At 41.3% G+C, this 21141-nt stretch overlaps 1 protein-coding gene across 1 annotated transcript in view; it reads right to left on the bottom strand.

The window, feature by feature from the left end:
• Positions 1 to 2770: 2770 nt before the first annotated feature.
• TICAM2 (TIR domain containing adaptor molecule 2) overlaps positions 2771 to 21141 on the bottom strand; it is a 39526-nt gene continuing 21155 nt past the window's right edge. Inside the window, exon 2 of the mRNA XM_089684842.1 lies at positions 2771 to 5311. Coding sequence (XP_089540968.1) covers positions 4647 to 5282 — 636 coding nt within the window. The 5' untranslated portion in view covers positions 5283 to 5311 and the 3' untranslated portion in view covers positions 2771 to 4646. The remainder of the gene's footprint in view (positions 5312 to 21141) is intronic.

Raw genomic sequence — 21141 nt, 5'->3', positions numbered from 1 at the left:
ACCTTATTCATTCACTAATGGGTTATGTGGTGGGATCTGGGGACCAGATTCCAGATCCCGATATGCACCCCCACAACCACCAGGCCAGGGTTGTGGGGAAGAGCCCTTGTCCTCATCAACATGGGGACACATTGCTTTGGGGGGAGGGAAGCCCCCCTCCTCCAAAGCACCCACCCCCATGTTGAGGGCTTGTGGCCTGGTATGATTCAGGAGGGGGGAACACACTCATCCCCCTCTTTCCTGGCCTACTGTAAGCAATGTACCGGGGTAGGCTCCAAAGGATACAGTGAAGTCATGAACGAGGAAAGCAACCCCAACACCAACTTTTGCCACAACAGAATTTTACTTAGATGTGGCAAATAAACACAACCACAAATGCTGAGAACATACAAAATTTACATACACCCAGCCCAAAGGCTGAGACCCTTGTGCTGCACAGCATGGCGCCTTCTGATGGATGAAGGTAGAAAGTGAAGTAATTTACCTACTGGCGGGCACAAATAAGCTGCCACACCTTACCTGTTATTACCCTAAAAGAGCAGGAATCAGTGTATGGTATGGGCTAGCCTGCGGTGCAGCACAACAGCTTACAATCTTACACAAATCTACAGTATTCCCCCTCCCATAACTGGTCCTGTAGCACGTGCCTGAGTATTCCTTCTGAGCAAAATGCCAGTCTGGCTTGTGTTTGTAGGATTTTATCAGCTCTCCAATGTGAAATGTCACTCTAAGTTGTGGAGTCCTTCCAATAATCTGTAACAACACTTGTGGCCTTACACAAACAGAGACCCTAACTAACTAACTATAGGCCTGGACTCAGTCTCAAGGCGCCAACACTGAAATGAGGTGCATGCACGATCTTACCGACCCGGGTCTGCTTTGCATCCGCTGGTGACTCTGAACAGTACAAATGTCTCTCCAACAAGCATGCGGTCTTGCCGTATATGTTGCTTAGTTCCTCTGCTCTCATCAGCCTTCCTGGCAGCAATCTCATCAGCATTCCTGGCAGCAATCTCATCAGCTTCACTCAGCTGCAGCTCTGGCCACTGAGGGACGACCCCACACCTGGATGTCATCAGATTCTCAGCTCACACGGCCCCCCATTCACCATGCTCCAAAACATGGCTTCTCCCTCTCCTTACTGTTCTCTCCAACTCTGTGTGCAAAACCCCACCTCTTCATGAATATACAAATATCTATGCAGTCTGAGGCTGTGTTAGAAAAACAGTGACATCTTGTGGCTAAACTGCAGAATGTCAGTTAAAACATTAATTTACTTCCAGACAAACAGTGTTCAAACAATGAGAGCTGTTTCCCCATCTCACACTACCATGCTGCATGCTCGGATAAGGGTCTGGTATGAATTTTGGGGGGGACTCCACACCTTGTTTTTTTAAATTTAGGTGTGTGGTTCCTTTCAAATTCATACCAGACCCAAACAACCTGGTATGGATTGAAGGAAGGGGGCATGCTGTTTATTAAAAAAAAAATGTAATGCCAGCTCTTCTTTTGTTTACATTCTGTTGACAGTGGTGAATCTTGCTGACAGCAAATGAGACATGGTTGTTAAGGAGGCGTCTGTCCGCTCCTTAACAACCAGTTATTAATTAATCAATTTGGATCATCCATTATTTCAGATCTTTCAGACATCCAAATGAAACAAATGAATTTTGTTGATTCATTATAATTTATTTCTGATTCATTTAAATTCATTACTGTTGTTATTAATGTAAATTTAATCTGAATTCCGATTCATAATGAAACAATCACACATGTCTAATTGGATACCACCAGCCTCCTGCCTCTTTGTTTATGTATGCTGTGGGACAGAGAATGACTTGGCCCGCAGCTGATCAAACTTTGAAAAAGCACATACATTTTAAAAATAGATGAGTTTGAAGGATTCCCAAGCTCATCTCTACCAGAGAAGAGACTGCTGAGGAAATATTTTCTTCTGCCTTGATGACATTGTCTCAGTCTGAGGACAGTCACTACAAAAAAATGTGCAGCATTATTATTTTTCCACAAATTCATATATGTCACAATAGAAACCATGTTGTTCTACCTGTTAAAAAAATAGGTATTGTTAGCTCAAAAGCAAATGATATCTCCATACCTGTCAGCTGAATACAGAATATCTGCATTAGATTCATCATATGGCACATAAAGGGCAATGCGTATTACTGACCTGCTCAAAGGCTTCTGTTAGGCCAATCATAACTAATGAAGAGGAAAGCTGCACCATATTTTTAGATGTCCCGAAATAGGCTACAGCTTGGACAGGGAACACCTAGTGCAGGCCTGGTGAGCAAAGCAGAAAAACAAAAACACAAACTGCCAAGCAACCAGCTGAACATGAGCTGAACATTTGGAACTGAGACAAACATAGTAGATTAGGCAGGGTAGTTATTGCCAAGATTCAACAGACTTTTCAAGTTACAGTTTCAATAATGGATAAATTAGCAGTGAAATGGAATGGCTTAATATTAGCAAATTCAGCTTAACGTGGCCTGGGCACATGAAGAGGGATTAATAGGAAACATTGCCTGCTTGCATGCTATGTGCCATTTTCACCACCAATTACAGTAGCAGTAGGTGTCTAGTTAACAAACGAGTGTGCCCTGGAAGTGACAAGTGTCTAGAATGGAGTTATAATTTAAAACTTGTTGCTTGGGGTTACATGGAGCTGAGGATTTTCTGCATAACTGTGCAACTTTAAATTGCACGCCCCACTTTTTGCTGTCTTCAAAAGATATTGAGGGGAAAAAAATGGATCAAGACACTGTTTTTATTCCACCTTTCTCAAGAATGTCTAGTCTGCAGCACTAAAAAAAACACTGTAGCTCTAGTTCTGAAATGGATAGACTTAGGTGGGTTGGTAGGGTTTCTTGCTTGTAATAGGCACATAAATGCGTAAAGCCAATGATCAGCAATCAGTGTCTCATGAGTCACATGCTGCTTTCAGTACTTTAGATTTTACTGAATTTTACTAAATCTTTGAAGTATATCACAGATTACCATTCTTTTTGTAAATCTATTATGATTCATCACTATGTGTTATATTTGGATGTGGCTCAGATGTTATACAGGAAAGAAAGGACTGCACATGAATAACAACACAGTGATTAAAAAGTGTTATTCCATTAACTCATATCCACCAAGTGACTTGCCGCTTCAATATGTTTTGCCCAATAGTGCCTAATCAATAATACAGAAGCTATAAAGGTTTAAAGCCTCAGTGTTCTGCTCTGCTGAAGTGAAAAAAAAAATATAAAAAGCTGTAGCAGGTACAAGTAATTTAAATAATGTTTTCTAGATATACTGTATGTGTTAAAAAGTGGGGATTTCCCTTTACTTCCTGTCCTGTAGACACAACAGGAAAAGTATTTCAAAGTGCAGGTAATTCCATTTTTTCCCCTGGATTTACACTGTTTCATGTGCATTGCAGATTAGGTGGCTGGGTCTATATAGTTTCCATTTCCTTCTCACAGTAAACCACAGTGTAGAAATCTGAACCAGCCCTAAAGGAAGAGTGTGATTTACACTTGAGATTGTTTTTTTATCCAGGAACAGGCATGAATTTGGCTTCATGAATAAGTGTTATTAGGACCTTAGACAGTTGTCATTGGAAAAAGTGTCCTCATTGGAAGTTTTACTGTGTTATTGTTTTGGTGGAAACTAAGAAATGTGTATTTTTCAGTCCTTGTAGTCCCAGTGTTCTCATGGGTCACCAGAACAAATACAGAATCTCCCTAGTTTATGTCACAGACAACAATAAATACCTGACAGAGGTTCTAACCTCTCACTACTCTTAAAGAAAAAAGCTTTCCCTTTAGGTACACTTTTAAAAAGGTTTCCCTGATTTCCAGAGAACAAACTGATTCATGAGCTGGCATTAGAACATTTTGCACTTGCAAAAATAGTGGAAAGAAGACCTTATTCTATGTCTACGGGGTGTGCTACTATGTGTTCTTGTAAGGCCCCTTTTACACGGGCAATCCGATCAGATCCACCTGCCAATTTTTCAGGCAGACCTGATCAGATGGCCCATGTATTCCTATGGACCGGTGGGTGTAAACAGACTTTTGTTCATTTGTACCTGCCTATCTCCAATCCAATCCACTGAAAAAACCCAAAGGAGATCCGTTCACCTCCATCTAAGCAGATCAGATTGGAGGGCAGTCAGGTGTAATTGGACAGCCAGTCCGTTTACACCAGACTGTCCATACAGCAGAGTGGGCTCTGGCCATGTCCGATCTGCATAAATGGAGCAGATACAGACCTGTCATCTGCCTGCTCTGCTCCACTCAGCAGGGAATCAGCAGATAGATCACCTGCTGAGCAAACTGGATCTGCCTCATGTGAAAGGGGTCTAATATTGTAAAACTGAGGAACTGGCCTTGTTAAGAAGTATTTCAAGCAATTCAAGAAAAAAAAAAAAATACCATTTGCAATATTCATGAGAGAACTTTATATATTACATTATGCACTTTGTTTATACAGTATAACAATAGCCTCTATAACTTTAACCTTTCTCTTTTGGCAAGCTTTATACAATGTGAGTTTGCCAAAGCCTCCATCGATTAGTGATTAGTGTCCAGGTTATCTCATATATATATATATATATATATATATATATTTCAATGTTATATTTCTCTTTGTTCCATTCTCTCTTTCTCAGCCTTCCAAGTTGCATAATGCTTCTGATATATGGACTCCTGGAAGGTTCTTTCCACTAACAGATTGAACTCTGGACTCTTTTCTTCCAAAGCGTTAAAAAGATTTATTGGAAAGGGTGTCTTGTCTCTTGGCAGGTAATTGTCTTTCGGTCTCACTGGGATCACGGTGTTATATTTATGATGCATATTAATGGAGTTGATTAACGTGGCATGGGACTGGAACTCACACCAAGTTTCTTTGAGGAAGTTCTCAGTGAGCAATAGAATAGTCCAGGCTGATCCATTCACTGCATTGTCCAGGGTTTGCAGTATATGCTGACCTGCAGGCATTTCTGCGAATATAAGTCCTGGCTTGACATGGAAAGTGTCCTGCAACAAATCCTTCAGTCTCATGGCCTCATTTATATCTGTTTCAGCATGAAGAATTACAAATTTATAAAACACTTCTTCATTATCTTCATTGAGTTTAAGTGAGGAGCCCATTTGTGGTGTCACCGTATTGTTGTTAGAGGCGCATATAGGTTCTTCCTGAATGATCGGAATTGTATCTTCTCTGACAGAATCTAATGGAGGTTTCCTTTGTTGATTAATGTTTCCCATCATATTAATTCATTATCCCCTTTTAATGCGTCCTAAAATAAATTGAAATAAGTTTATTTACTTACATTTTAATTTATTTGGATGCGGTGAAGGTAAAAGATAGAGCAGAAGCATATTGTATATAGCATATTTATACCATGTTATAGAAGCACTATCCCTGGCAATGCCATTTTTGGAACTATTACCAAAAATCACATAATACTGCCCCCTGCTAGTGGATTATAAATACAATTGGAGGCAACATTAGTTGGAGTTGCTTCAGTTATGGGAAGGAACAAGTGGGATTTGTGCCTCCATATAATTGAACTTTGTTTTCTCCTCTACCCCATTGGAGGGAGCCCAGTTGCGGTTCCCAAACATGGACTTTGTGTACAGATAGACTAGACCAGGGGTAGGCTTTCTAGCTGTTTTGGAACTACATTTCCAATGAGGCATTGCAACATTACAAAACTGACAGTCACAGCTATTACTTGCAGAGGCATGATGGAACTTGTAGTCCTGCAACAGCTGGAGAGACACAGGTTGCCTACCCCTGGACTAGACTAACTAATTGCTAACAAGGTATGATCTAATGGGCAGGAGCACCAGGGCTAGAGTGATACACTGAATATTGAATTATGTCTATGGGAACTGTAATGGAATGTGAAGCTGTAAATGAAGAAGTGCCTTCAGTAGAGCAAGTTCCATCAACAAAATCTGCCTTGTCTGAAGTCTACTCAGGAATATGCATAGGGGTGCATGCATAGTGTATCAAATAATGAGTTCATACTATAGGAAAAGACATTGCAAGGAGAAGATACAGTACAGGTGTCCCAAGAGCTACTGAATTAGCCCTTGGAGGGTTGTGTCCCCATTGCTAGTGACAACAGTATGTGTCTAATTATGGATAGTAGCCAGCCAGCCAGGAAGCTGAGGTGACTCAGCAGGTGCTGGAGGTCCCCAGTAGTTAAGGGGGGTTGGGTTTCCTTCCTAGCAATTGATAACCCAGATTGGATGTAGTTGCAGTATGGGGTGTCCTAGGGACCTGACCTGAGAAGTCACGGAAGAGTAGGTGAAGCCTCGGGGTAATAAAGCATGGGTGCACTAGGCAAACTAGGTGGCCGCCTGGGGTGTGCTGCCACCTAGGGGCACCTGGGAACAACACGGGCCAGCACGCTCCTAGTGTGGGACGTTTTCTGTGTGGGACGCCACCACGTCATGAATGATCATTCAGCTGAGAGGAGGGATGGCAGAGGGGAGGAAGAAAAGACAGAGGAGGATGCTGGGTGTCTGCAGTCATTGTAGCAGCTGAACTGTCACTCCTTCCAGTGTTCCTCTCAAACTCAGTTCCTTACTGCAAGCCGGCTGGTGGCTGCTGATCACTGTGGAGTATTAGCTCTTCTCTTCCCATTCATCAGCAGAGGCAGAGCTGTGCCTGCAGAATAAGATAATGTCTACTTTGATGTCTCGTGTCTGTGTGAGTGTGTCTCGGCCGGCAGGATATCATCACATGTGCTATGTGTCAGTGATGATCAGGGGCGGACTGACCATTTGGAAACTCGGGCACTGCCCAAGGGCCCGGGGTCAGTAGGGGGCCCCATGAGATGCCCCTGGTACTTTTTTCATAGGCTTTTTTGAGTATGGGCAAGGACACAGGGGTCCCATGATCCCCTATTGCCCGGGGGCCCCATGAGTTGTCAGTCCGCCCCTGGTGATGATATCATCACAATCCCACAGCTTGCTCTTCTAGTGCCTGCTGGGTCTGCTGATCTGTGTCAGTGTTGGTGGTGGTGTGTTGTGTCGAATCTGTCACTGTGTGGGATCGCTCAGTCCAGCTGCCTACTGTCACAGCGTTTTATCTCCCCCCCATTGCCTGGGGAATTCCAGCCTGGGATCTGTCATCCTCCACTCACTGCAACTGTCACCCTGCCACTGCCAGCCACAGATACAGTTCGTCCGTAACACTGATTTTGTCTTTAATATTGGTGCTGGTGGAGTTTTATGGAACTGATTTTTGCAAATTAAAAGAAATGTAGCAGTTTCATGTTTTGTTGTTTTAATATTTTCTACTGTTTTTAAATTGTTATTTATTTATTGGGGGGGGGGCACAAATAGCTGGTCTTGCCTGGGGTACAAAATAGTGTAGCACCAGCCCTGTACGGGTGGAGTACAGTTTTTAGCTTCCTGCTGTTTATCTGTATGTTACTGTGTCATGTCTGAGTGGAGGATATGACTGTGTGAAGGAAAGGAGTAAAAAGACTAATACAGATGAGAGTGTCACTGGCAGAGGTTTGTGTCTTTGGGCATGAGTGCACACTTCTCCTGTTTCCCCACCTGAATCTGCTTACACCTGATATGGGCCATGGAGCCTGGAGGCTTTCTAGAGTCCTGGGTGAAATGAAGTCTCCAACTCTGGGTCCACATTTTGCCAGTAACCTGCACACTGATTGTGCAGGTTAGCTTAGTGATTTTTTTTTAAGAAGCAGACTGTAGTGCAGGGCTCCTACGTACAGTATACCAAACAAAAAAAAAGTATATGTCCTTAAAAAAAGTATAAAACTCATTAAGGTGCACAAATTAGTTATTTTTATGTTAACTGACACATGCTGATGCTGCTAAATTTTGGTTAAGTAACTAGGCATCAATGACCCATTGTCACAAAAAGGCTAATGCAGCTTAAAGCAACATCTGGTACAATACTTTAAAACAGTATCATTAGAACTTTCTAAATCCACTGTGTTCCTTTTTTAAAGGCTATAATTCAGATATATAAAACTGGGTAATAAAAGGATTATGCGGTTTTTATTAGGAAACATTTTCTGTACTGACTTTAAAGTAGGATTTAGCGTGATAAGTATTTGCCAAAAATAATTTTATAGAGCTGTATGCAGTTGAAGTCTGGGATTCTCACATTGGAATGATATACCAGTATATAATTTGAACAGTTCTGAAACATTTAACTATTTCTAATTTGTAAAAGTATGTCTAAAACCAAAATTATTTGCTCTCTGTTGGAGCCATCTGTGTCCCCACTGGGAAGCTTAGAAGTAAAGAAAAATCTCAATAGGAAATAAACTGCAACCAAAAATCTTGACAGGAGATTTTGTTCCTTATTCTTTTCAGACTTAAAACAATTTGTTTTTATTATACATTTATACTATTTTAGTTTAAAAAAGTTTCCTCTTTCAGACCTTCCCCTTGGGCTCCCATTTTTTACTATGGCACTGCAGGTAATACTAGGTATTGCAGTTCCTCCATACCACTAAAATGCTGGTATGGAATTGTCCATTTACAAAGGCAAGTAAACAAAACACAGTCTACAATCAGGGAAAATTACAAACACACACTCACTGTGGTAGGATTCTAGTTTATGCTCCTGGTCTGTCAATCATTTAGACAGAATGGGAGTAGAATGGATTCATAGTTACATGAGACAGTTTATGAAGTCAAAAAGGACACAGGTCTATCCACTTCACTCTATGTGTGTGTAATTTTATTTTCTCCCCTGGCCCTATATATTCTGCTTTCTGAGGATGACATCTAAAAAATGTTTAACGTTATTGACATTCTCAGATAGTACCGCATCCTGGGGGAAGGAATTTCATATTTCTACTGATCTAACAGTAAAGAACCTTTTCTACAATCTAAAGTTAAACCTCCTTTCTTCTCACCTCAAATTATGGTAATGTGTCCTCCTCAGATACCTTAGAGTAAACAGTTTATTACAGTTAATGAAGCCACCCTTGATTTATTTCTGCATTATAATCATATCTCCTTTAACCACTTCCATACAGGTCACTTCTTGCCCAGGCCAATTTTCAGGTTTCAGTGCTCTCACACTGTGAATGACAATTGCGTGGTCATACAACACTGTAACCAAACTCAAATTTTATCATTTTTTTCACACAACTAGAGCTTTCTGTTGGTGGTATTTAATCACCACTGGGGTTTTTATTTTTTGCTAAATTAACAAAAAAAGACCTAAAATTTTGAAACAAAAACCCACGTTTTTTTTTGTTTCTGTTTATAAAATTTTGCAAATAAATAATTGTTCTTCATAAATTTAGGTCAAGATGTATTCTGCTACATTTCTTTGGTGAAAATAACCCAAATTAGATTTATTATTTAGTTTGTAGGAAAGTTATTGAGCTCACAAACTATGGGATATATTTGAAAATTGATCAATCCTGAAGAACTGACGGCCAGTCTAATTTCTTGAGGTCCCCTTTTTGCAAAGTAGACAGTCCAACGTATTTCATAACAGGCATGGCAAGTTTTTTGAAGTTGTAATTTTTTTGTCATAATTTTTCAGAAAATGAAGAAATTAAAAAAATGATATTCACAATTTTTTTTTTACATACTGTCACCAGTGCAGTACAGCATCATCATATAACTGGCATGACAGTTACATTTTTCATTTTTTTAAGTTTTTTTTTTTCATATTGCACTATGACCAAAGTAGTATAATCTGATAAATCCTTTTTTGTGATAAACATATAAATCCCCCAAATTAACTCCAACTATTATACTTTTATAATCTATATCAAAATGTGTCAAATAAAACCACACATAGTACCAAATGAATAAAATATAAAATATATGAAAAAAATATATGAAAAAAATATATATGAAAAAAATATAAAAAAATATATTAATAAACCCCAAAGTGTCCAAGTTCAAAAATATTTCCAAAAATATTTCTTATATATTCAGTGAAGCAAGAAACGATTTTAAATACTCCATGGTAACCTCAAAGAAAAAGGAAAAATTCATAGTGCATTATCCTTATAATATAAATTTATATACTTCACTCAGTGCGCAACACAAAACACATCAAAATTGTGCAGATTGAATTAATTATATATCCATCCAAATACAACAAAAATTTAAAAACCCCAAAACGTGAAAAATCGTGATCACTCCAACCATAAGTGAATAGTGATACTAAGTACTAGTACCCTTTAAACTCCAGCCAAAAGTGATACCAAGTACTATTACCCTCTTCCACTGTTTTCAGGCACAAAGCTGACATAGAAAACCCGTATTTCTCAATCCTTCATTTTCAGGGGTATTTTCCATAGAAGTAAAGAAAGGCTCTTTTAGGCAGGATCCATAAAAAGGAACAGATTTTAATAATAACTCACATATAAAATAGGGATATCCAGCTTCCAGCACTGATCTCTCTAGTCCTCGGTTGAAAACCATATGTTTCCAAGCAACAAAATGGCCGCGGTGACACCTCCGGTAAGCGTGCGTGCGTGATGACGTCACTCCCCTAACGCGTTTCGTCACTTCCGGACTTCATCTGAAGGGATCATAGTAACATTGTACTACTTTGGGGAAAAAAACTTTTTTTTTTTTTTTTTTTACACAATTTGCTTATAGCAAAGAATTACTTTGCTATAAGCAATCATTTACCTGAATGAAATCGATTCATTCAGGGTTTTTTTTTTTTTGTGCATGTGATCGCTGTGACCATTCACAGCTAGACACACTTGTATACAATGGATGGCATGAAAGGAAGCCCTCCATTGTATACAACTGTCATGTGACCTGCTGTGATTGGTCACAGCAGGTCACATGGTACTGGAAACGTACTGTACACGGCCGGTGACAGATCTCGCCACAGCGCGGCCCTGCAGGCATGCTCAATGTACGTTCTGAAAAGGACGCCATATGGCGTCCACCCAGAGGGACGAGCTGTTTGCCCGGCCGCCATCTGGCTATAGGCTGGGCGGCAACTGGTTAATTACCTTTTCTCTAGAGTGACAACTGTAATCTATGTAATCGATCCTCATAGATGAGGTCTTCCAACCCTCTTTTAACTTTGTTGCCCTTTACTGAATTCTTAAATTCAACCACATCTTTCCAGAGGACTGGTGACCTAAACTGAACTTCATATTAACTAGCTGGTGACTGCCTCCTGCTGCTGCCCTGCGCAGAATCTCATATACGTGATCCGCGTTCTCTCTGTGTTCCTGAGTGCACGTGCAAGCCCAGTGGTGTTGTGATTCAGTACAGCACTGATCAGTCATCAGGCCTAGGCCAATGATTAGGCCTGGACCTGCTGATCGGTTGTACCAAATCAGAGATCATCCTGTGCCTGTGTTTACAGAACACAGGCACAGAAAGTGATGCAATCTTCTCTCTTGGAGGCCTTTTCAGTTCCAGAGAGAGAAGAGAGCAGATCCAGTCACAGCACCACATATACACAGTAAAATCACAGTTAGGCACATTTTAACCCACTGATCGCCCCTCAGTTAACCCTTTCATTGCCCTGTCACCAGTGTTATTAGTATGGTGTACAGATTTTTTTTACTGATCACTGTATTAGGGCGACTTCAGATAGTGCTAATGTCAGTTAGCATAAGTTAGCTCGCCTCCCAGATAGTGTCAGATTGCCCTCCACACTATCACCATCACATTTAACCCTTCGATTGCCAGAAAAACTCTCACATACACAGTATAATTGCACATACACACTCATTATTAGTATAGTGTCTGAACAGATCAGTATCTTTGATCAGATCAGAATTATACTAGCCAATACAAATAGTATAGTGTCCCCAAAAAAATCAGTGTTAGCAAGATCAGCCCCAACACCTGCCAGCACCTGAATTTAGCCCCTCCCCTCCACATAAAACTAGCAGAGCAGTTCAAGCAGTCCCTGACAGTCAGGTGCTCTTTTTCCTGTCAGTCACACTAGGTACCTTTTAGTATGTAAATTTAGTGGCCAACATGTCCAAAGAAAGGTACACTAGTGAAGAGGCCTACAGGATTCTGAGTGTGTCAGATGAGAGTGAAGGGGAAGCCCAACTGACAGAAACAGACTCAGAATATGAACCTGTAGAGTGCAACGGCACCCTGAAAGATAGCTCAGATGATGAAAAAGAGGACCCTGCTAAGTTCAGGCATACCCAACCCCATTCCCAGGTTGCTGAGGTGCTAGAATTGCACAATGATTCTCATATGCAGCAGAGTGCCAGTACTAGTGCCATGCTACCTTTTGGTGACCTGGCGAGCACCAGCAGCCTAGTACACCCTGGTTTTTTACACATTAGCTCTGCAGTATCACTTGGTGATATGGGAGTCCCATAAGTGCAGTACAAGCTGGTGCAGTGGCTAGCACAAGTAGCATCTTACAGCCACCACAAATTTGAACACAGGCCCGTAGAGCCCATAGTGTCCTTCTGGACGTGCTTGCAAATCCTGATTGGCAGCCCACAGATGCTGCAGCACCCATACTTCCCCCATTCACTGCCTAACCCAGAATTCAGGAGAAGACAGCACATTTAAGTACTTTTTTGATTTTTCATCACCGCCAACCCAAATTCAAACCTCACTAGACAATTCGCATGGAGACTGCATGGAGGTTTCCGAGTTTAAAATGTTTTTGGGCCTAACCCTCAACATGAGCATTACTGAAAAGACTGAGTTGTACTCATATTGGTCCACAGACCTAATTCATCAAATGCCCATGTTCACTGCTGCCATGACCAGACATAGGTATGAGAATATAAGGCATTATTTCAGTAATGCAACTTAAAAGGTGAAACTAATATATGAGATAGACTCATTACATGCAAAGCAAGATAGTTCATGCCGTGATTTGTCATAATTGTGATGATTATGGCTTACAGCTCATGAAAACCCCAAATCCACAATCTCAGAAAATTAGAATATTACATGCAATCAATAAAACAAGGATTGTACATAGAAAAATATCGGACCTCTGAAAAGTATAAGCATGCATATGTACTCAGTACTTGGTTTGGGCCCCTTTTGCAGCAATTACTGCCTCAATGCGGCGTGGCATGGGAGCTATCAGCCTGTGGCACTGCTGAGGTGTTATGGAAGACCAGGATGCTTCAATAGCGGCCTTCAGCTCTTCTGCATTGTTCGGTTTCATGTCTCTCATCTTTCTCTTGGCAATGCCCCATAGATTCTCTATAGGGTTCAGGTCAGGCGAGTTTGCTGGCCAATCAAGCACAGTAATCCCACGGTCATTGAACCAGGTTTTGGTGCTTTTGGCAGTGTGGGCAGGTGCCAATTCCTGCTGGAAAATGAAGTCAGCATCCCCATAAAGCTCATCTGTGGAAGGAAGCACGAAGTGCTCCAAAATCTCCTGGTAGATGGCTGCGTTGACCCTGGACTTAATGAAGCACAGTGGACCAACACCAGCAGATGACATGGCTTTCCAAATCAACACAGACTGGAAACTTCACACTGGACTTCGAACATCTTGCAGTGTGTGCCTCTCCATTCTTCCTCCATACTCTGGGTCCTTGGTTTCCAAATGAGATGCAAAAGTTGTTCTCATCAAAAAAAAAGACTTTGGACCACTGAGCAACAGACCAGGTCTGTTTTTCTTTAGCCCAGGTAAGATGCTTCTGACGTTCTTTGTTGTTCAGGAGCGGCTTGACAAGAGGAATACGACATTTGAAGCCCATGTCCAGGATCCGTCTGTGTGTGGTGGCTCTTGATGCACTGACTCCAGCCTCAGTCCACTCCTTGTGAAAGTCCCCAACACTTTTGAATGGCCTTTTCCTGACAATCCTCTCCAGGCTGCGGTGATCCCTGTTGCTTGTGCACTTTTTTCTTCCACACTTTTCCCTTCCACATAACTTTTTATTAATGTGCTTTGATACAGCACTTTGGGAACATCCAACTTCTTTTGCAATCACCTTTTGAGGCTTTCCCTCCTTATGGAGGGTGTCAATGATGGTTTTCTGCACAACTGTCAGGTCAGCAGTCTTTCCCATGATTGTGATTCCTACTGAAGCAGACTAAGAGACCATTTAAAGGCTCAGGAACCCTTTGCAGGTGTTATGGCTTAATTAGCCGATTAGAGTGGGACACTTTGAGCCTAGAATATTGCACCTTTTCACAATATTCTAATTTTCTGAGATTGTGGATTTGGGGTTTTCATGAGCTGTAAGCCATAATCATCACAATTATGACAAAACACGGCTTGAACTATCTTGCTTTGCATGTAATCAGTCTATCTCATATATTAATTTCACCTTTTATGTTGCATTACTGAAATAAATGAACTTTTGCACAATATTCTAATTTTACGAGTTTCACCTGTATGTGTATATGCCCTGACAATACATCTATGAGTCTCTGCTTAATTTTTGTCCATCTTGCATTCATACAGTATCTCTCCAACAAGCATGCCAGATCTGGGGTCAACATGTATGAGCTCTGCGAGAGGGCAACAGACTATACATGTAATTTTCAGATTTATGAGGGAAAAGATAGTCACAAGGAGCTCCCTGGATGCCCAGACTACATGGGGAGCAGTGGCAAGATAGTTTGGGACTTGGTGTCACCCTTGTTTCATAAGGGGTACTACTTGTCCGTGGACAATTTTTATACAAAATTTCAATCACCTCCCTCTCTGTCCCTCTCCTCATTTGAAGTTCACTGTATTCATCTATTCTCTCCAGTTTCTTTAAGAATTGCTGTGATATATGAGCCTCCTATCGAGCTTCCTTGATGACTTCTTCGCTTGGCTACCTTACTTTCTCTCTTCTGAAATTCCCACAGTTATTCTTGGTGACTTCAACATCCCTGTTAATCTTAACACTCCTGCTAGTTCTAAACTTTTGAGCCTAACCACTTCTTTTGACCTAAAACAATGGACACATGCTTCTACTTACTCTAATGGTAACTGCCTCGACCTTGTATTCTCCTACCTATGCACTCCTTGAAACCTCACCAACTTTCATTTTCCTCTTTCTGATCACTCCCTTATTAGCTTCACTCCCTCCTTGGCTTCCTCCTCTTTTTCTTCCAACTACCGGAACAATTACCCATAGAAACCTTCACTATATTAACCTTTCTCTTCTTTTTTTTGCAACAGATTGTATCGATGACAAAATCTCAGCCTTGTCCTGCCCAACCTGGCCACTTGTGTCTACAACAGTTCACTGTCATCCACATGACAGTCATAGACACATTGGCCCCCCTCACTACACACAGAATTAGGCCCACGACTGCTACAGCCCTGGCAAACAGACAATACCAGATGCCTCAAAAAACGTAGCCATGCTCTGGAGCGTTTATGGCGTAAGACTAAGACCCAGCAAGACTTTGACCAATATAAATCTGCCCTTCTAAAATACAACTCCTGTCTCCACACTGCCATACAGACCTATTTTATCACTTTCATTAACACCCTCTCACGCGATCCCCGTCAACTCTTTTCTACCTTTACCTCCATTCTTCTTTACCTCCACCCAATAACTCAATTACTGCCCAGGAGATCGCTAATCACTTCAAAAATAAGATTGATACAATTTGTGACGAGATCTCCACTGTACAGATATCTCCCTCACCCTACACTCCTTGTCCATCTGTACAATCTATACTTCCCTTGTTTAACCCAGCTACTATAGAGAAGGTTGGTAAACGTTTTTTCTAAAGCCCACCTAACCACCTGTCCCCTGGACCCTGTTCCCTGGCAAATACTACGGTCACCCTCTGGCTCTGTCCTTCACTCTTTAACTCATAGCTTCAATCTCTCCCTTTCTACTGGCATCTTTCCCAACTCTCTAAAACAGGGGTCCTCAAACTTTTTATACAGGGGGCCAGCACACTGTTGAGGGGGCTGGACTACAGTTTGAAAAAAATATGAACAAATTCCTATGTACATCACACATATCTTATTTGAAGTGCAAAAAACCAAGAAAAAACAATACAATATTTAAAATGAACTGTACACTGTAACACACTTGACACCACAATGCACTGTACACAGTAATGCACTTGGCACTGCAATGCACTGTACACTGCAATGCACTTTACACTGTAACACACTGGACACTGCAATGCACTTTACACTGTAACACACTGGACACTGCAATGCACTGTATACTGTAATGCACTGGACATCGCAATGAACTGTGCACTGTAACGCACTTGACACCGCAATGCACTGTACACTGTAATGTACTGGACACCGCAATGCACTGTACACTGTAAGGCACTTGACACTGCAATGCACTGTACACTGTAACGTACTGGACACCGCAATGCACTGTACTCTGTAACGCACTGGACACCGCAATGCACTGTACACTGTAAGGCACTTGACACTGCAATGCACTGTACACTGTAACGCACTGGACACCGCAATGCACTATACCCTGTAATACACTTGGCACCGCAATGCGCTGTACACTGTAACGCACTGGACACTGCAATGCACTGTACACCAAAATGCACTGTAATGCACTGGACATCGCAATGCACTGTACACTGTAACGTACTGGACACCGCAATGCACTGTACTTTGTAACGCACTGGACACCGCAATGGACTGTACACTGTAACGCACTGGACACAGCAATGCACTGTACACTGTAACGCACTGGACACTGCAATGCACTTGACACCAAAATGCACTGGACACTGTAATGCACTCGACATCGCAATGCACTGTACACTGTAACGTACTGGACACCGCAATACACTGTACTTTGTAATGCACTGTACACTGTAACGCACTGGACACCACAATGCACTGTACACTGTAACGCACTTGACACCGCAATGCACTGTACACTGTAAAACACTTGACACCAAAATGCACTGTACTCTGTAATGCACTTGACACTGCAATGCACTGTACACTGTAACGCACTTGACACCAAAATGCACTGTACACTGTAATGCACTTTACACCAAAATGCACTGTACACTGTAATGCACTTGACACCAAAATGCACTGCACTCTAACACACTGGACACCTCAATGCACTGTACTCTGTAATGCACTTGACACCAAAATGCACTGTACACTGTAATGCACTGGACACCGCAATGCACTGGACACTGTAATGCACTGGACACCGCAATGCACTGGACACTGTAATGCACTGGACACCGCAATGTACGGCCACCACATTGAGAATAACCTTCTCGATCCCCTTCAGTCTGGATTTTGCCCACAACACTCCACAGAAACTGCTCTCCTAAAACTCACAAACGACTTACTAACAGCTAAAACCAATGGTCACTATTGTGTACTCTTTCTCTTGGACCTCTCTGCTGCATTTGACACAGTTGACCACCCCCTCCTCCTCAAAAAACTCTTTTTACTTGGCATCCGTGACTGTATTCTCTGTTGGTTAGAATCTTACCTATCTCACTGAAACTTTAATGTCACTTACAACTCTACTTCCTCCTCTCCTACTCCTCTTACTGTCAGGGTCCCCCAAGGTTCTATACTTGGACCTCTCCTTTTATCGATCTACACTTCTTCCTTGGAACAGCTAATAGCTTCCCATGGTTTCCAATACCATTTCTATGCTGATGACACACTAATATCTCTCTGCTCCTCAGCTCACCCCATCAGTTTCCTCAAGTATCACCGATTTCCTAACACACATATCAGACTGTCTGTCACACCACTTCCTAAAACTCAATCTATGCAAAAGCTCATAATATTTCCTCCCCCACGTGCCTCTTCCCCTGATTTCTTGGTCAAGATCAATTGCACCACTATCAACCCATCCCCGCATGCAAGGGTGCTAGGGGGTAACCCTGGGTTCTAAACTATCCTTCCAGGCCCACGTCCAATCCCTGTCCAAATCATGCCGCCTCAACCACCACAACATCTCCAGAATATGCCCCTTTTTAACCAATGATACCACAAAGCTCCTAATTCACTCCCTAGTTATCTCTCGCCTCGACTACTGCAACTACCTCCTTATTAGCTTACCTTTACATAGGCTATCCCCCCTCTAGTCCATCATGAATGCTGCTGCCAGGCTCATGCACCTTACTAACTGTTCAGTGTCTGCTACCCCTCTCTGCCAATCCCTCCACTGGCTTACACTCACCCAATGAATAAAATTCCAAATACTAGCAACAACTTACAAAGCCATCCACAACTCTGCCCCAAGCTACATCACCAACCTGGTCTCAAAATATCTACCAAACCGCTCTATTTGATCTTCCCAAGACCTGCTCTTTAGTTCCTGTGTCACCTCCTCCTATGCTTGCCTCCAGGACATCTCCCAAGATTCTCCCATCCTATGGAACTCCCTACCCCAATCTGTCAGGCTATCTCCTAATCTATCCACCTTTAGATGATCCCTGAAAACCCTTCTCTTTAAAGAAGCATATCCTGCTTCTAACTAATCAAAAGCTTTTTATTTCCTCCATCAGCTCATCCCCCCACAGCTATTACCTTTTGTATCACTCAACCCTTCCTCCTAGATTGTAAGCTCTAACGATCAGGGCCCTCTGTTTCCTCTTGTACCAAATTGTATTGTAACTGTAATGTCTACCTTCATTTTGTAAAGCAATGAGCAAAATGTTGGCACTATATAAATCCTGTATAATAATAATAATGAGTCTCGATTTCAGCTGCGACATTCAGATAGTAGGGTCAGAATTTGGTGTAAACAACATGAAAGCAAGGATCCCTCCTGCCTTGTATCAACCAGTTCAGGCTGGTGGTGTAATAGTGTGGGGGATATTTTCTTTGCGCACTTTGGGCCCCTTAGTACCAATTGAACATTGTTTAAATGCCACGGCCTACCTGAGTATTGTTCTTTACCATGTCCATCACTTTATAAATACAGTGTACCCAATTTCTGATGGCTACTTCCAGAGAATAATGCACCATGTCACAATGCTCAAATCATCTCAAACTGGTTTCTTGAATATGACAATGAGTTCACTGTACTCCAATGGCTTCCACAGTCACCAGATCTCAATCCAATAGAGCACCTTTGGGATGTGGTGGAACAGCAGATTCGCATCATGGATATGCAGCCAACAAATCTGCAGCAACTGCGGGATGCTATCATGTCAATATGGACCAAAATCTCTGAGGAATGTTTCCAACAGCTTGTTGAATCAATGCCATGAAGAATCCGAGAAGGAACCCGAGCATGCAGCTGGCAGTTTCACCGGCTGACCATAGAGCTGATCTGGAGATTGGAACAACTCCAATCAGCTCTATACTCTAAGAAACCAAAAGCTATGAGCATTTTATCACTTTGGATTTGCTGGATATAAACAGCACCACTTTTAATTTGGGAAAGCATCTGATCACACCAATCTTGGTGTGATCAGATGTTTTAAGGGCAGAGGAGAGATCTAGAATCTAACAGACCCCAGATTTCTCAGAAAAGAGTACCTGTCACTGCCTATTGCTATCACAGGGGATATTTACATTCCCTGTGATACCAATAAAAGTGATTAAAAAAAAGAAAGGGACAGCGTAAAAAAAAAAAAAGCAAAATAAATAGTTAAAAAAAAAGTATCCCTGTCCCTAACGTGCATGTGCGCAAAGGCGTATGCAAACATCGATCCCGTGTAGCAGAACACATTTTGGCCTAAATTTATGACAAAATTTAAGTTTATTGGATACTTTTCATAACACAAAGTAGAAAATATCGCTTTTTACCACCAAAGGAAAGCTCTATTTGTGTGAAAAAAAGGATATAAAGTTCATGTGGGGTACAGCGTTGCATGACCACGCAATTACCAGTTAAAGTAGCGCAGTGTGGTATAGCAAAATATGGCCTGTCAGAAAGGGGGTAAAACCTTCCAGAGGTCAAGAGGTTAAAGATGAGGACAAACCACCAATGTTTTGTAAAGGGGTAGAATTATTGATTTATCTCTTGAATGCATTTTCCTTTTTAATGCATGAGGGTATTTTTATAGATGTGTTATTTTAGGCTTGGGTATTGCATGCTGTTGCTGTGATCCCATGGGAGATCCTCCTAATGTGTATTTTTGGCACCCAAGTGCATAATATTTCTCAATACTGAACTTTATCTGCCATGTAGGTGTCCAACCCACTATTTTGTTGAAGTCTTCCTGTAATGATGCTATATCATCTGCTGAAGTTATTTCCCTGCATAATATGATATCATTAGCAAATACTGAAATTCAGCTCTTAACTCCAACCCCTGTATTATTATTAAAAAAATTAAACAGCATTGGCCACAAGACAGAACCCTGGGGAGCACCACTCACAACTTTAAACCATTCAGTTATTTATCACTGCTTTCTGGATCTGTTTATGTAACCAGTTTCCTATCCATGTACATACTATTTTTATCAGCTCCAACAAACCTTATTTTATAGATTAAATGTTTATGAGGTACAGTACAAATGCTTTAGCAAAATCTAGATAAACTATGTCCCCTGGATTTCCACCATCCAATTTCTCACTTACTTCAACAACTGATTGGTCTGACAAAAATGGTCTCATAAATTTATGCTAGTTCACTTATGATACTTTTACCGCAGACAAATTTCTGTATAGAGTCTCTTACCATTCATTCAAATACCTCACATACTATTCATGCTAGGCTAACAGGTCTGTATTTCTCATGATATATATATTGATCCTTTTTTGTAAATTGGTACCACATTTGCTCTGTTTTAGAAAATGAGAAACAGCTAAGTTCCCTAAGGACTTATGGGTGTAAGCCATCTGGACCTGGTGATTTGTTCATGTTATGTTTCAGATCTCTTTTGTACCTAGTTTGCCATCAACCATAGAGGTACTTGTTGTTAAGACTATCAAATTTCTATTTTTCAACTGTAAAAACTGAAGTGAAAAAAATAATTAATACATCTGCCTTTCCCTTTCATTTTTGACCAGCTTCCCATTTTTATCTGTTATTGGGGTCTATCTGGTCATTCATAACCTTTTTAGTATTGATATATTTGAAACAAAATTGAGATTTATTTTTTCGCTGTTGCAATATGCTTCTTGTATTCTATTTGAGTCCCCTGATTGCTCCCTTGCATTTCTTGTTGTATTCTTTGTAAACCTGGAATACAGGTACTTTTTAAAGGCCTGTTTTTTCTCATTTCTTTGTTTTTTTATTGTTGAATTGAGCCATAT

This window comes from Staurois parvus, unplaced genomic scaffold (assembly GCF_062004578.1).
Source record: "Staurois parvus isolate SC_StPar_1 unplaced genomic scaffold, SC_StPar_1.0 ptg000358l, whole genome shotgun sequence".
Classification (NCBI taxonomy): domain Eukaryota; kingdom Metazoa; phylum Chordata; class Amphibia; order Anura; family Ranidae; genus Staurois; species Staurois parvus.
The sequence above is the reverse complement of the archived record's forward strand: the minus strand, read 5'-3'. Positions and strand labels throughout refer to the sequence as shown.